This window comes from Nicotiana sylvestris, chromosome 9 (assembly GCF_000393655.2).
Source record: "Nicotiana sylvestris chromosome 9, ASM39365v2, whole genome shotgun sequence".
In the NCBI taxonomy this organism is placed as follows: domain Eukaryota; kingdom Viridiplantae; phylum Streptophyta; class Magnoliopsida; order Solanales; family Solanaceae; genus Nicotiana; species Nicotiana sylvestris.
In genome coordinates, this window is record NC_091065.1 from 48,583,881 (window position 1) to 48,601,681 (window position 17,801).

General features: G+C 41.3%; 1 protein-coding gene across 1 annotated transcript; it reads right to left on the bottom strand.

Annotated features, from left to right (window-relative positions):
- Positions 1-1,221: 1,221 nt before the first annotated feature.
- Positions 1,222-4,768, bottom strand: LOC138877551 (uncharacterized). The gene is made up of 5 exons (XM_070157167.1): positions 4,465-4,768; positions 4,147-4,342; positions 3,103-3,391; positions 1,875-2,271; positions 1,222-1,325 (listed from the first exon to the last, which is right to left on the bottom strand). Exons 1-5 carry the CDS (start codon positions 4,766-4,768, stop codon positions 1,222-1,224), a joined length of 1,290 nt encoding a protein of 429 aa, XP_070013268.1.
- Between the last annotated feature and the right edge of the window lie 13,033 nt (positions 4,769-17,801).

Sequence of the window (17,801 nt, forward strand, 5' to 3'; positions counted from 1 at the left end):
CCAGTACAACATAGACATAGCTCCAGACAGAAATTCCCTGTCTAATCTCAAAAAGAAGTCTTCAGAGAGTTTCCAAGAATATGTTGTTAAGTGGTGTGAACAAGCGGCCAGGGTAAAGCCCCCGATGGATGAGACCGAGATGGTCAGTGTTTTTCTACAAGACGAAGAGGCTGACTACTTCCAGAATATGATGTCTGCAATGGGAAAGCCGTTTGTTAAAGCTATCAAGATTGGGGAGATGGTCGAAAATGGTCTGAAGACAGGCCACATATTGAGCCAGTCTACTATAAGAGCTACATCCCAAGCAATACAGAGCGGGTCAGGAGGTGTAGCAAATAGAAAGAAGAAAGAAGAAGTGGCAATGGTGTCTTCAAGCCTGAGAAACCTCTGTCAACCCCGAGGTTACTTCCCGCCAAACACTCCGCTACATTATTATCCTCACTAGGATGTGGCTTATGCCATGGATCTTCAGCCTTATGCGGTGATGAATGCTCAGCCATACGCTCGGCCACAACAATAGTTTAACCAAAACCGAGCTCCGCTTCCTAGAAATAACCCTCCTCACCAAGCTCTATATAATCCCCATCCCCAACAAAATAATTTTCCATCCAATGCCCATGCCCGGGAGCCACCCAGAAGAAACAACTTCACGCCTATTGGTGAATCATACTCTAGCCTTTTTCCCAAACTGGTCCAAATGGGTTTGTTGCAACCCATACCCTAAACCAGGCAAAACCTAGAGTCGCCTTCCTACCATCACAGTGCTCGATGTGCTTACCATTCAGGAGCGGAAGGGCATGACACTGAAGACTGTTGGACTCTCAAAAGGGCAATCGAAAACCTAATAGAGCAAAAGAGGTTAGTGCTGAAAGATGAAGAGATCCCCAATGTGACCAATCACCCATTGCCGGCTCACAACAATGGGCCGTTATTGGGATGATTTGTGAAGATAAAGAGTTTGACCCGACTCTGAAAGCCATCATTGCTATCGCCGATGTTAAAAAGAAGCCAATGGCAGTTGTAAATCAAGAAAAGGGGGAGAAGGTGAGAAACTCCTCCTCGAAGTGTAGAAAAGATTATGGAAGCTAGAACAGGGGCAGTACCCCCTAAAGATGCCATTCTTTAAGTTCCCCGGGCTTACAAGAAAGAATAATTGGCGTTGAGTCCTCCTAAAAGGTTCGAGTTGAACAAGGGACCTAAGATGTATGTACCCAAAGGGACTTATGTGGTGTGGCAACCAGTAATTCCATCTAAGCTGAACGAGCCCGTGATCATTAGCGCGCACCACAAAGGCCCATGAAAGGCCCCACTGCAGTCCCCTGGAACTACAACAGAGCAATTGTGACGTAGAAGGGGAAAGAAATCATGGGGGGAAGTAAATGAAACTAACCCATTTGGGAAGTACCTCAATCTAGAGGAAGTGAACAATGCCAAGCAGAAGCGTTTTCTACTTGAAAAGCCAGTCAGTGCCGAAAAACCAAAGGAATTCTTCCGAAAAATGAAAACTGCAGCCTACGAGGTAATTGACCAACTCCGGAAGTCTCCCTCTCAGGTCTCGCTCTTGTCTCTACTGATAAGCTCGACTGAGCATCAGAAAGTGTTGATAAAGACCTAAATGAAGCATATGTTCCTATTGGAACCAAGCTAACCACCTCGGCAAGTAAGATAACAATAATTGAGCATAAAATAAGCAGTAAATGGGGGAACTGGGCTACAACACTTAAAACGACTGGCTGGGTCATTATATCCTCCTTATCTTACACAAACGTTCATCCTCAAACGGGCTAGAATCATACTCGGAGTCTCAAATAGGCATGGATATCTACTCTACATCTCCCACATAGTCTCGCAAGTAGCCTCCTCAACTGACTAACCTCTCCATTGCACCTTCATTGAAGCTACATTCTTTGACCTCAACTTTTGAACCTGCCGATCAAAACTGGCCACTGGCTCCACATCATATGTCAAATCACCATCCAACTGAAAGTGCTGATGTCCAAAAACATGAGATGGATTGCCAACATACTTTCGTAACATGGAAACATGAAATACAAGATGAACACTCAATAGACTAGGTGGCAATGCAGGCTTATAAGCCACCTCTCCAATCCTCTCAAGCACCTCAAAAGGCCCTATATACCGAGGGCTCAACTTGCCCTTCTTCCCGAACCTCATAACACCCTTCATGGGTGAAACTTTGAGAAATACCATCTCCCCAACCATGTAAGCAACATCTCGAACCTTCCGATCAGCATAGCTCTTTTGTCTAAACTACACCGTGCAAAGCCAATCCTGAATCAACTAGACCTTTTTCAAAGCATCCTAAACCAAGTTAGTACACAATAGCCTAGACTCACCCGGCTCAAACCAACCGACTGGAGACCGACACCGTCTCCCATATAAAGCTTCATTTGGAGCCATCTAAATGATCGATTGGTAGATGTTGTTGTAGTCAAACTCTGCAAGTGGCAGAAACTGATCCCAAGAACCATCGAAATCTATGACACAAACGCGTAGCATATCCTCCAATATCTGAATAGTGTGCTTGGACTATCCGTGACTCTGAGGGTGGAATGTAGTACTCAACTCAACCCGTGTGCCCAACTATTGTTGCACTTCTCTCTAAAACTGCAATGTAAACTGCGTGCCCACCGGCACACTATGAAGGAGAACGATCTCATGGATGTAGATCTCAGCCAACCGCTCTGAAGAATAAGTAATCCTAACTAGAATGAAATATGCAGACTTTGTCAATCTATCCATAATCATCCAAATAGTATCAAACTTTCTCGATGTCCGTGGAAGCCCAAATACAAAATCCATGGTGATACGCTCCCATTTCCACTTTGGACTCTCAAGCCTCTGAAGCAATCTGCCCAGCCTTTGATACTCGTACTTCACCTGCTGATAGTTTAGGCATTAAGCTACAAACCCCACTATATACTTCTTCATCCTCCTCCACCAATAATGTTGCCTCATGTCGTGATACATATTTGCAGCACAGGGATGTATAGAATACCGCGAACTATGGTCCTCCTTAAGAATCAACTCACGTATCCTATCCACATTGGGCACACAAATTTGGCCCTACATCCGCAAAACCATGTCATCCCCAATAGTGCCCTCCTTGGTATCACTGTGCTGAACTGTATCCTGAAGGACAGGCAAATAGGGATCATCATGCTGACACTCTATGATGCAATCATATAAGGAAGACCAAGAAACCACACAAGCTAGAACCTGACTAGGATCCAAAATATCTAATCTCACGAACTGATTGGCCAAGGACTGAACATATGATGCAAGTGGTCTCTCACCTACCGAAATAAATGCAAGGCTACCTATACTCACTGCCTTTCTACTCAAGGCATCGACCACCACATTGGCCTTCCTGGGATGATACAGAATAGTGATATCATAGTCCTTTAACAACTCCAACCATCTTCGTTGTCTCAAATTTAGATCCTTTTGTTTGAACAAATACTGGATACTCCGATAATATGTAAATACTTCACAAGACACGCCGTAGAGACAGTGCTTCCAAATCTTCAATGCATGAATAATGTCTGCCAACTCCAAATCAAAAATAGGCTAGTTCTTCTCATGAAGCTTTGACTGGAACGAAGCGTAAGAAATCACTCTACCCACCTACATTAAGACACACCCAATACTGATCCAAGAAGCATCACAATACACTGTATAAGAGCCTGATGCTGAAGGCAAACCTAGCAGTGTAGTTTTGGTCAAGGCAATCTTGAGCTTTTGAAAGCTCTATTCACACTCATCGACAACCTGAATGGAGCACCCTTCTGGGTCAATTTGGTCAATGGCGCTGCAATGGATGAGAAACCCTCCACAAAGCGACAATAATATCCGGTCAAGCCACAAAAACTCTCAATCTCAATAGCTGAAGATGGTCTGGACAAACTCTAAACTGCCTCTATCTTTTTTGGATCCACTTTAATCCCCTTACTGGACACCACGTGAACCAAGAATGCCACCGACCTAAGCCAACACACAAACTTGGAGAACTTGGCATAAAACTTCTTCTCTATCAGCCTTTAAAGTAAAATCCTCAAATGTTGTGCATGCTCTTTCTAGCAACATGAGTACACTAAGATGTCATCAATCCATACTATGACAAACAAATCAAGATATGGCTGAAATACACTGTTCATCATATGCATGAATGCTGCTAGGGCGTTGGTTAGCGCAAAAGACATCACAAGGAACCTATAGTGACCATAGCGGAACCTGAATGTCGTCTTCAGAATATCCGAGTCCCAAATCTTCAACTGGTAATACCCAGACCTCAAATCAATCTTAGAAAGCACCATCACCCCTAGAAGTTTGTCAAATAAGTCATCAATGCACGACAAATGATGCTTGTTCTTGATTGTAACTTTGCTCAACTGCCTATAGTCGATACACATCTGCATAGTACCATCCTTTTTCTTCACGAACAGAACCGGTGCACCCAAGGCAACACACTAGGCCTAATAAACCCCTGATCAAGAAGCTCCTGAAGATGTTCCTTCAGTTCCTTCAACTCAGTTGGTGCCATATGATATGGAGGAATAGAAATAGGCTGAGTGCCCGGCACCAAGTCAATACCAAAATAAATATCCCTGTCGAGTGGCATGCCCAATAGGTCTATAGGAAACATATCAGGAAAGTCTCGTAATACCAGGATAGAATCAATAATAGGAGTATTTGCACCAACATCTCTCGCAAAGGCCAAGTATGGCAAACACTCCTTCCCAACCATTCGTTGGGCCTTTAAATATAAAATCACCCTGCTGGAAACATAATCTAGAGAACCTCTCCACTCGATCCTTGGAAACCCCGACATCGCCAACTTCATGGTCTTACCATGACAATCTAGAATAGCATGACACGGAGACAACCAATCCATACCCAAAATCACGTCAAAATCAACCATATTAAGTAATAAAAGATCAACCTTAGTCTCCAATCCTCCAATGGTCAACATACATGACTAATGCACATGGTCTACAATAATAGTATCGCCTGCCAGCGTAGATACACGAATAGGTGAGACTAAGGACTCACGGGGCATATCCAAATAATGAGAAAATTATGATGATACATACGAATAAGTGACACCATCGACAAATAATATAGAAGCATCCCTGTGACATACTGAGACAATACCTATGATCATTGTGTCTGAAGCAACGACCTCTAGCTTGGAAGGAATATCATAGAATCGAGCCTCACTGCCACCTGATCAGCCTCCCCATCTAGGGAAACTTACTAGAGCCCCACCCCAAACTGGCCATGCGTGAGGTGAAATGACTAGTGCAGAAATCATAGCCTGACCCCTCTGCCAAATGGGACCTCCCAAGATATGGGGACTGCCTCCTGATATGTCCAAGCTCCCTATACTCATAGCAAACCTGATACGTCAATGGTGGTGGGGACTGAATTGGACCCCAAGAACCAGAATAAGTGCTAGAAGAGCCTGGCATAGACAGACCCTGAACCGATGGAGCACGGGATGAACTCTCAGCTGGGAGAACGGTGAGAGATGATTGACCCGAATATGCACTGTATGAACCATGGCTAGTTGATGCACCACGATGAACTGGTCAAACCATCTGAGCGGGCCTATAAGGACTGCCCCAGAAGGAACACCGCTGAAACCACCCGAACCACGAAGCTTTTTGGTGTCCCTCTCCTCACGCTCCTCACTACGGACCAACTCTAGTTGTCGAGCAATATGAACCACCTCATCGAACCTAATACTCGATGCATTCTTCCGATTCATACCATAATGCAATTGATAGTTGAGGCCATCAATAAATCTCCTAATCCTTTCTCTCTCAGTGGGAACCAACCAGATCGCATGACGAGCCAACTCTGAAAACCTCATCTCATACTGGGTCATAGATATGCCCTCCTGGCATAGCTTCTCAAACTACCTGTGCAACTCCTCTCTACGGGTCACAGTCTTCTCATACAGGGTCACAGTCAATATCTGGGCAAGAGACTCCTGAAGGCATTGAATAAAAATGGGGACAACCGGTGTCTAAGCTAGTCCCACCGGCTCAACCACATCTAGAATCTGCTCCTAAGCTGGAAGACCCGGTGGATCTGTAGGTGCTGACCTAGCGATTGTACGAGCTGCACCTCAGCCTCTACCGCAACCCCGACCTCTCGTGGCCCTATTTGGTGGTACTGGTGGTCGTCTACCCGGTCCAATAGAATGTGTCCTCACCATCTATGACAGAATAGAGTAACAAAAGTTTAGTTTCCGAAATCAAAAAATTTGCACGACAAGAATACAAGAATGTGAAGTTTTCCTAAGGGTTTTGTAGCCTCTTGAAGATAACTACAGATATCTCTATACCGATCCGCAAGATTCTAAACCTTCTCAAGACTCGTGAGACATATATAATCTAGGCTCTGATACCAACTTGTCACAACCCAAAACTCAACATGTCGTGATGACACCTATTACAAAACCATGCAAGCCGACAATCACAATAGTACTGGGAATTTTATATTAAAAATAAGGTGAAGCACGTTTAACAGTAGTAACTCTCATAAATATCCAATATAGACAACAGCGACTCGAATACAAACTTTCCCAAAATCTGAGTATCACTAGGTACATGAGCATCTAAACAATAACATAATGTGAAACACTATCTAAGAAGGTAGAACAATATAAGTAAAACTGAGAGATAGAAGAGCAGAGTCAAGGTTTGTGGACATCAAAGCAGCTGCCTCGATAATCTCCGAACGGGCAAAAACTCTAAGATCAACGATCACCGTGCCCCGAAATACTTGGATTTTCAAACGAGGTGTAGAGTGTAGTATGAGTAAAACCAATTCAATAAATAACAAAACTAACCTTTGGGCTGAAAGTAGTGACAAGCTCAACTAATATAGTATAAATACAGAGGTTAACAGTGCAGAAATGACAGGAAATAGGACATCAATATCTCCAAGAAAACTCATTATTTGTTTGTACACAGTACAGGAAATGTAGACATGATTTCAGGTTTAACAGTTAAGCTCAACACAAATAAAATATGCCAAGTGTGATTGATATTAGAAATATGACATCTCTATATCTATATGCCAAAATGCAAATTGTATGTGATGCAACACAAAAAAACCTCACATACTCACACTCTCAGAATACTTAATTTGATTGTCTCAATTCTTGCTCGTCACACTTAGACACTCAGTATTGTACGGTACTGCTACGGTGTGTTGTCCGATCCACATAAAGCCATAAAGCCTGTTTTGGTCTGCAACCCGATCCACATATAGCCATAAGGCCTGTTGTGGCATGCAATCCGATCCACAAATCTCACTCAAAACATGGCGCTCAGGCCCTAATTTAGTCCTCATTCTCTCCAGTCTCTCAAGCTCACAACTCTCATTCCAATTAGCCCAAACAATGATATATGACATAACAATAATAGTAACAAAGACCGAGACATGATATGCAAATGATGGAAGTGACTGAGTATAAAATTTCTATCTACGAAAATAATTCAATAGTAAAAATGACCACAGTGGGTCTCAACAGGATTAACATATAGCCTAACACGATTTCTAACATGAATCTGCAACTCAATTACTCTAACATACAAAGATCACATGAATGGATACAAGGTTTAATGACTACACAGTACCACAAAATCAACCGGTTCAAAATTTCTACGGTGCATGCCCACACTCCCATTACCTAGCATGCGCATCACTTCAACACCAATCACATAACACAGAATTCAGGGATTCGTACCCTTAGAACCAAGTTTAGAAGTGTTACTTACCTCAAACCGCACAAATCTCTACTCCAATAAGCCCTTGGCTCGCGAATCGGCCTTCGAACACATAAAATCTAGCCACAAATAATTCGATGCAATCAATACGAGCAATAGGAATCAATTCCATATGACAAAACTAACTTCTTTAACTAAAGTCAAAAAGTCAACTAAAAAAGTCAACCCCGGGCCCACATCTCGGACTCCGAAAAAATTAATAAAACACGAATACTCATTCAACCATGAGTCCAACCATACCAAAATTATTCAAATCCAATCACAACTCGACCTTCAAATCCTCAAATCAAAGCCTATGAAGTTTCTACAATTGTTTCCCAATTTTTCAACCCCAAACACTAATTAAATGATGAAAACAATGATATATTCTTGTAATTTAACTAAAACCAAGTTAGAATCACTTACCCCAGTCACTCCCGTGAAAACCTCTCCAAGAATCGCATCAATCCCAGCTCCAAAAATCAAATTGTGAAATTTTACTCTAACCCTCATTTTGAAGATTTATATTCTGCACAGGGAACTCTTCTTCGCGAACGCGGAAGGTGCCTCGTGTTTGCAAAGCACAAGAATATTCTACTGCCAAAATCCTCTTATGCGCAGGCAAGATCCCCCTCGCGAATGCGAAGGCCAAATGACCCAAGCATCACAAACGTGAAGCCTTTATTGCAAACGCGTTGACCAAACTCGCAAGGTCCCCAGCCTGCCTCTCTCTTCTTCGCGAACTCAACTCCCTTCTCGCGTTCGTGATCCACACTTTCCACAGACCTTTGTAAATATGGTTGTCTTCGCGAACGCGGAGAACAATTCCTCACCTGCCTCTAAATACTCTTCGCGAACGCGAAGAAGGAAACTAGACACCAGAAATCTACAACATCATCCATCTTCTAAGTCCAAATTCCAATCCGTAAATCATCTTAAATTCACCTAAGACCCTCGAGACCTCAAACAAACATACCAACAAGTCAAAAACCATCATACAAACTCGATCGAAGTGTCAAATCATATCAACCAACAATAAAACCACAAATCGCACATCGATTCAAGCCTAATGAATTTTATGAACTTCTAACTTCTGCAATCGATGCTGAAACCTATTAAATCAATTCCGATTGACCTCAAATTTTGAACACAAGTAAAAAATAACACAGTGGACCTATTCCAACTTATGGAACCAATATCCGAGCCCGATAACCACAAAGTCAACTCTCGATCAAACTTCTTAACTCTCTAAACTTCAAATTTTCCAACCTTTGTCATTTAAAACAAAAATCACCTAAGGACCTCCAAATCACTATTCAGACACACTCCTAAGTCCAAAATCACACTATGGAACTATATGAACCGTCAAAACTCCATTTCGGAGTCATTTACACATAAGTCAACATCTGGGTAACTCTTTCAAGTTAAGCTTCCAACCTTGGGACTAATTGTAAGGTCCCATAAAAGTTTTACCTAAAATTGGGGATTTTGTGGTGCCGAGATAGACTTATGTGTTAAAGAAACTCGCCACAGTGCGGACTTTTTGGGTTGAACAGAGCACTAAGGAGATAAGGGAAATGTTGGCAGAAAAAGACATTTCTACGGCCCACTATGAATTGCCGCAGAGTAAAGCAAAATTTGAGCAAAATTGTAGGACCAATTTACTGTCCATTATGCACTCGCACAACAATTTCGCAAGTCGCACACCGATTGCTGATTCAGCGTGGAAATATTTTCGGAGGGAGGTTCTGCAGCACATTATACGGCTGCAGAACAGGTATGTAGACTACATAATGGCCGCAGAGTAGGGCAAACCTGCCCAGTTCTGGAGGGCCATTTTGCGGCCCATTTCGAGGACCGCAAAAGTATTATGCGATCGCATATGCGACCGCAGACCTGTGTTGGGGATCCTATTTTTCTAAATTTTGAACCCGCCAAATAAAACACCCATGGGGATCATTTTTGAAGGATAAATTATGTGTTTCTAGAGAGAGGGAATGGAATAGAGTGAGAAAGGGAGTTCTTAAGCTTCATCCACCAATTCCTACTCAAATTTTGGAAGATTATCAAGGAAAGTGCACTAAGCCTTCATCCTAGAGGTTAGATTCTACACCCAACTCTTAATTTCTAAATATAACTAGAAATGGGTAATAAGCAAGACAATTCTTGGGCATGGGAGTTGTTTATTTTGCATGCATGTTTCATCAAAAGGTTTAGGAAGATTGTGAGCTAAAAATGGTAAAGAATGGATTGTGGGATGATGGAATCCTCCATAAAGGGACCTTGAAACCTTAATGCACACTTAGTGTTTGATTAAATGCTCAAATGAGCTAGAACCATGATCATCTTCCTAATTTTGGTTCAATTTGATATATTTCTAAAATAAATTGAAGTTGCTAAGAATTCCGGAATATTTTAGAGTTTAAGGAAGCTCAATTGAGGTATGTTGGCTAAACACCTTCCTTAGAATTGAATTCCACGATGTTCATATAAGTTATGTAAAACCCGAGTTGATCATTATGAAATTGGCTATTCTGAGTAAACTTGTGTTGAAAAATATATGTTCAATATGTGTTCCTAATGCTTTTATCATGCTATGTTATCATTTGAGGATATGTTCAAAGTATGGTTGTGTGTTTACGACTTCAAGTCAAGTTTGAATGAAGGTTATCATGCCAAATTATGTGAAAAATCTCTATATGTCTAAGACTCTTAATTGCTCACATGTGTACCTAAAGTCTTGAATTGAATAGTCTTTTGTTGATAATAATGATAATGTGTGAAAATGAAAAAGGGGAGCATGAAGTATGAAATACGGCCAAGTGCCAACAATGATATTATAATTGTGGCTACAAGTGCCAATGAATTGAAAAGATGTGAAATAAGTATGAAGTTAGATGATTGATAAAAAAAATGATAATGTCTCAGGTTAGACGGCCTAGCCGATCGGGCCGTGATCAGATGCCATGCCGCACACATGGTGGTGATTGTGCTGGAAAATGTAATTGAAATTGTGATAGTGTTTGATGTCTCAAATGAGGCGGTCTAGCCGATTGGGTCATGATCGAACTCCGTGTAAAAGCACAGTGGTATTATGAATGATGGTATATCGGTACTAAAGATCTCCTAACCTAATTACATGGAAATTTACTTGAAAACTTATGTGGTTCTTAACTTGATGTTTTGGTATTGATTTCATGATTGTTCCTCTTTGTAATGTTATTCACTCTATTGAGATGGTTTAGTTATACATACTAGTACTATTCGAGAGTACTAATGTCCCCTTTGTCGGGGGTGATCTCATCCAAGTCACACCTCTATTTGAGGTTATGAAATGGTCGATGCAATACTAATACCTAACAAGGAGTCGGGGTCGATTTTTCACAGAGAGCATAGAATGGGACTTAGGAGGATATACTTTAGTGAATGAGCTAGAATTATCTCAATTTGCACTTCCACAAAATTGGGTTGTCTTTAAGTCTAAGTTAAGCTAAGATTACCAACTAAGAATGAGAATTAGGAAATTATTTTGTTGTTTTTCAAATGGTACAAAAGGTCTAGGGCTATCACCTTCACCTAGGTGTTTACCTAACGGATTGTAAACTTTAAAGCTTGTTTTATTTGTCGGGGTGTATTATAGCCATCAACAGTCAAGTACCCACTCAATACCTCTCGGTAAGAGAGTGTTTTTTCGCAATTCGGCTTTCTTAAATCCAAATGGGTAATGAATAAAATGGTTGTGATAATTAAACTCATAGTGATAATTAAAATAATGAAATATATGTTCACAAAGTTCAAAATGGCATAAAATACTAAAGAGGGTAAAGAAAAATGTCTATTGTGGCTGCTGATATTCAAAACGTGACCTAAAAAAGTAGAACTCTTCTATTTATACAAAGATGGAATTTTCGAACAAAAATGCCCTTTTGGAGGTTCTGCGGCTGCAAAATTCCATGTGCGGTCCACACTTTGCTTCAGCTTAACAAGATTTGAATCTTGCGGCCGCATCTCCTATTTTCTGCGATCCGCACATTTCTGAGTGCGGCTGCACCTGGCTCTTCTACGGACCGCACAAATGCATCTACGGCCACGTAACTGATCTTTTGCGACCGCACAGTAATTGTGCAATCTACACTTCCTTTGAACTTGAAATAAGAAATATCAGAACTTCTGCTCTTGCTAAGCTTTTGCGGCTACACATTTCATGTGCGGATCGCACTTTGGACTTGTCCTCTGATAAATTTGTCTTCACAATCTGCGGCTGCAGATGGAAATCTACGGTCCGCACTTTGAGCTTTTGTGCCTGTTTTTGTTCTTGAGCTCAGATCACTCCTTCTTGAGTTGGATTTTATCGTAGTAGCTCATTTTCCAATACTCCTGCAATTAAGCATATTTCATAAGTTTTCAGGAACACAATTAAATGCTTTTGGACTAAAATGAAAGCTAAAAGGCGCTAATAAGTAGTCAAAATCCCCACTTATCAACTCCCTCAAACTTAAGCTTTTGCTTGTCCTCAAGCAAATAAGGTAATTCCTACCTCCACAAGTTAAGAGCTATTCCAACTAATCAAAGTTGCATCAATCACGCATCAATTGGGACCAACAATTACCCACAACACTTATGGATTATCAACAAGGCAATGATTTTAACTTTTAAGCAGAAATAGTTCTAATATGATACTTGAGCATCCAGAGTTGACTTTATTCATCAAGGAAGCTTGCTCTTTCATGTAGGTCATTATGGATCCCAAACTCCTCCTCCTTCTCTACTCCCCATTAGCATATCTCACTTAAGAATGTATCACTTTATTCAAAGATTTGTAAAAAGTTCGCTCATCTCACTCAAAAGAATGTCACAAGTACGTCTCCAAGTATCATATGCTTGCTTCTCATATAGATCACCACCAATGTGAGTTCACTCGGCTTGATATCATGTAGGGCTTTTTTGGAATGCAATGAAGGCTTTTGGACTAAGGTTGGATATGTTAGAATAGAATAGGTTTACCTTCCCTTAAGCACTCCATTTTCTCTTTTTAGCTTATGTTTTGCCTACTCTTTGAGGAATTTTCTTTTTCCTTAGGGGAACTAGAGAGACTTAACATCACTTTTTCTTAGTCATGATATTCATTTTCTCCTTCTTTGTTTTCTTCATGCTTTGCATCATTACTTTTCTTTGAATCCCTTCAACTCTTCAACTTATTTGCTTTCTTTTTGCATTTTTCGTTTTGTTCTTCTTTTTTTTTTTGACTTTCATTTTCTTCATTTCTTTTATCTTTTTATGCCTTGATACCTATTTCAAACTCCTCGTCTCTCCCCCAAACTTATGTTTTAGCCAATGGTTTCTCAAGATTGTTAAGGAAAGCTCGGGTGCCAAGAGAGGGTCACTACAAAACGAGTAAAGCCTTGTAACATGGTTATCAAATGAGAAAGGTTTCTGGCTCAAATGGTTTGGCTAGAGATAACAACATTGGTGTGACATGGAAAATTCCAAGTGGGTCAAGGATAGCCTACAATCACTTCTCAAGCTAAACAAACTTAAAATTTGCGTAGAAACACTTTTGGGGCAAGTTCTAGACCATGTACTTGGACTTGCAACAAAAACATCTCACCTATCACACAACTGGATTGTTAAAGATGATAGAGTCGAGGTCCCATAATAACCATATTAAAGAGGATAGAATCGAGGTCCCAAGACAACCATATTCAAGATTGAAAATACTAATGGTTCGACTAAACCACTCGATGATTACTTAAGTCAACACAAGAGTCAGAAGGTCACTAACTAGAGTTATTTCTTTCCAAGAGTCAGAAGGTCACTAAGCACTTTGTTAAGTGTGTTAGTACCAAGTGAAGCATGTTTGACTCTTCGAGTCTGACTCAGTTAGGTCTTTTTATTAATTATTACTACTATTCTTACCTAAACAACAAAAACATACTCAATCCCTTAAGAAGGTTGTCACACCGTCCATCATTGGGAAGAGTCGCCCAGTTCACACAAAAACCACCTATGAAAAGAACCGTGGCATTAAGAAAACCAAAGGCATATTGACCACTTAAACATAAAAAGAAACTATTAGATTAAAAAGAAGCTATTAGATTAAACATTGACTAACAAGAAAACAAAATAAAGAAGCTACGAAGCAAGATGCTGAAAGCATAAGCGAATATACATAATGAGAGAGGGGAAGAGAAAATATATACATCAATAGAGAGAGAGAGAGAAGAATATATGCATAATAAAAGGAAAGACGAAAATGTTATTAGTTATTATAAACCAAGTGTCAAATCATCTGGAGAATATCTGTTGCACCACCTCAGTAGTGTCGGTAGCCAGGTCTAGCTCCTCAGACTTGCCAGCTGGTTCCACTAGTGCTACTAGGCCTACTGGTGCTACTGGATCTGTCTCAATCAGCATATCAAATGAAAGGTCTCCAGCGGCTGCTATCTTGGTAACCTCTCTCCTCAATCTATCTTTTGATTTCTTGGATGCCAAGGATTTCCTCATCTTCTATACCTGATTCCCAAGCTCCTCAATTACTCCTCCATGTTCCACCAAAGTATCCATGATGGTCTTCTGGTTCTCCAAAATAATCTTCAATGTGCCCTCCACTGTCGGAGGAATCTGGGGTGTCGGGGTAGATGTCTGTGCTGCAACAGCACTGGATATGTCAGACAGCTTTGTAGTAGCTGTCTACATCCAGTTGTTGAGGCTCGCCAGTGTCTGCGAGACTAGCATCGCAGAAAGTGGATGAGCAGGCATAGGCACAGGGCCTCAAAGTCGAAATGGAGGGAGCTGATGCTGAAGGCCCTGAAGATGGAGGTGTAGGCATGACAGCTGTACTGGAAGAAGGCCTTTCTATAGTGGAAGGCATGTCTGCTGAATCTGTAGCTACCAAGGAAGGCTCATCAGACTGGCCTACGGTAGTAGTCGGCTGACCCTTATTCTTCGGGTTCCTCGGGTCCTTCAGAGAATACCAAGTGAAGGGCTTCTTTGACTGAACTTTTGTGTCAAAACTCTTCGACTCCACCCCCGCAACCGTAAGGTACTCCGTAATAGTATTGGGATACGAGTAGGAGCTGTCACCTAGCCTACCAACCAGAGACATATTGGCCGACATCACGACACCCACATTTATTGGGTACCTAGCCATGATAGAAGTGACTATCACCGCCCGCGGGATTGGGAGATTGGTTTCATTTTGGCATGGGTCTAGTATGCTACAGAAATGTCTGCCATCCTTTTTGCTTCAAAATTGAGGGTGTTCTGCTGAATAGGAACCCATGTTGTGATCTATGGTGGTGGTAGTCCCGGAAATGCCAGTATCTTAGCTAGCCATGGGCGAGCTATATCACCCAGTGCGAACTTCTACACGTATTGCACCGGCTCCACATTTTCAAACCCTAAATATGCGTTTAGGGTGCTCTGATCAAACCTCATTTTCAAATTCCTCACTTTCGTCACCTTGGCCCCCTTCTTTATATGTGCCACATTGGTGTAAAATTCCCGGATCAGGTGCTCTTTGGCATCCACCACACTTGGAGTGAACCATGTCTACCCCTTCCGTTCCTGGAATTGTCTCCACACTTCCGGGTTGTATTTATAAAGATCCTTCAATAAGAACTTCGCTTAAGAGTGAGCGATCTTGACGGCCACCACTCTCGAAAATTGTTGAATCCAGTCAGATTGATGAACCTATCTTCCCAAATTTCTTTCTTCTTCGACCTCTCAAGGCCGATAACTTTGGTATCACCCCTTCGGCCATTATCTGGGATATCATTCTCATCCATTGTAGTAACTGGTGTGTCGGGTGCATGTGTAGATCAAGGCTCTGAATCTTGACACCTTCCGAACCCTTGGAAGTGCTCTCTAAAGTGGAAGGTTCATCCCGGAGTTGAAATCTCCCTGAAGCAGTTGTGGCTGTGATTGAGCATCAGGTTGCTCTTGCATAGAGTTGCCCTCCGATGCTTCCCTAGACGGGACATATGAACTAGATTCAGCCTGCTCTGAACTTTACCTCACCCGGCGATTGCCTTTTTGGATATGGCTATTGTAAGGCGAGTGGTAAGGTACTCTTGCTTTGGCCTCGAGAGGGTTCACCCCTCCCCTTCGACATATCACCACGACTAGGCGACCTAACCATTTTATGCAATAAACAGCAATAGGAGTCAGTTCTAGTTTAAGTGCAGAAGAGTAGACACTTGCAGAACAAAATATTATGTAGGGTGGGGATGTGCAGTCCACACATTTTTTAGTGTGGCCGCAGATAGGGTTGTGCGGACCGCACAATTTGAAAGTGCAGCCGCAGTGATGATTCTGCGGTGCGCACAATTTTGAGTGCGACTGCACATCTGAAGTACGGTCCGCACAATGGGTACCTCAAAAATGGCAACTCTCTGAAGATAGAGAATGCCCTGAACTGCGGCTACTCACACTTTTCTGCGGCCGCGGCTGAATTTCTGCGGACCACACAATTTCAAGTACAATCCACACGATGTTATTAAACCAAATTCCCTAACCTACACATCTATGGACCGCACAATTCCTTGTATGGCCACACAATTCAAAAATTTAATCGGGCAGGGTTCTTAGGTTTTTTATTTTAGCAATTAATCATGATAAGCAAATACCAATTCCCCCTAAAAGCAACTAAGAGTTTACCCAACACAATTTGCAGCCCACATGGGTATGAATTTGACAAGTGGCCTAAAAATTACTAACAAATTAGAAACTAAATTAAGAAAATTGAAAATTCTAGAGATGATTTGAACATACCAGTGATGAAGTGGTGTTAAGGAAGGATCAAGGATGCTAAATTAAGTGGCAGATGAGTGAATCACTAGTGCAAGATTTTAGCCTATGTTTTAATTTCTCAGAGAGTGTAAAAGTTCAACAGTAGCATGAGGGTTGTTATTTATACTTAACGGGTTTGGCCAAGAGTTCAAGAGACGAGTGCGTCCACATAATTCCTTCTGCGGTACGCACTCTGTTACATTTTTGTTCAATTACCCTCTATGAAACTGCAGTCTGCAGAATTACCTGTGCGACTGTAGAATTTTGTGTGGACCGTACATTTCCTTGTGCGGCCGCACTTTGGCCATTTGTCTAACAAGAAAACATCAGAGAGTGTGCCAGTTTTCCATCTCAAGTTGTGCGGTCCGCACGAGAATTGTGCGGTCCACAAAAGAATTGTGCGGCTGCGTTTCCCTTCTGCTGTGGCATTCAAAATTTTGCACTCCGCACAATACATGTGCGGTCTGCAATTTTTCCATATTTAGCTAAAAAAATTTAGCACAGTTTCTGTAAACCACACTTATTTCTGCAACACACTTCAAAACCAGTTAGTACAAAATAAAAAGAAAAATAACAAAAAAATATGGGTTGCCTCCTAAGAAGTGCATGATTTAACATCGCGGCACGATGTATATTACCATCATTTAAAATGAATTTTTGCCACGACATGGCTGTTTACAGGAGAAATGGTAATACAATTAGATTTGATTTTGTGGTTCTAAAAATACATAATTTATTTTTATGCTAGTTGTTAGGTAGTAGATGCTAAGTGAGAGACTAGAAAATAAAATAGGAGCTTGAAGATAGTATGCTATGCAAACTGAGTGACTGAGAATCGAGGCCTCGAGCTAGACTAAATGAGGCCTCGAGGTCGAGCTAACACCTTAGGCTGTGGGTAGCTAATGAAGGACTAACAATTCCAAGAGGTTTAATGAGTACTCTTTATGATCAATGATGAATAATAAATGAAGAACAATCAATGAAACGTAGTAATTATAAGTAATAAATCAAAGGAAAGACAACCGAGAGTGTTTAGGTTAGAGAGCAAAGAATATTCTTGTTGTTGTATTGAATATCATAAGTGCAAGAAATAGCAAGGGTCCCCTTTATATAAGAGAGGAAATCCCAATGTGGTACATGCATAGTAATTATTACAAGGAAAAGTAGCTGGTGCAGCTACTTAAAGGTCTGGTACAGACTTGTACTATT

Coding starts and splice junctions, on each gene's coding strand:
- LOC138877551 (XM_070157167.1), bottom strand. CDS start 4,768: ATGGTTGGGAAGGAGTGTTTGCCATACTTGGCCTTTGCGAGAGATGTT. Junction 4,343..4,464: donor GCCTTGGGTGCACCGGTTCT/GTTCGTGAAGAA, acceptor ACAAACTTCTAG/GGGTGATGGTGCTTTCTAAG. Junction 2,272..3,102: donor GCACTATTGGGGATGACATG/GTTTTGCGGATG, acceptor TGCACGGTGTAG/TTTAGACAAAAGAGCTATGC.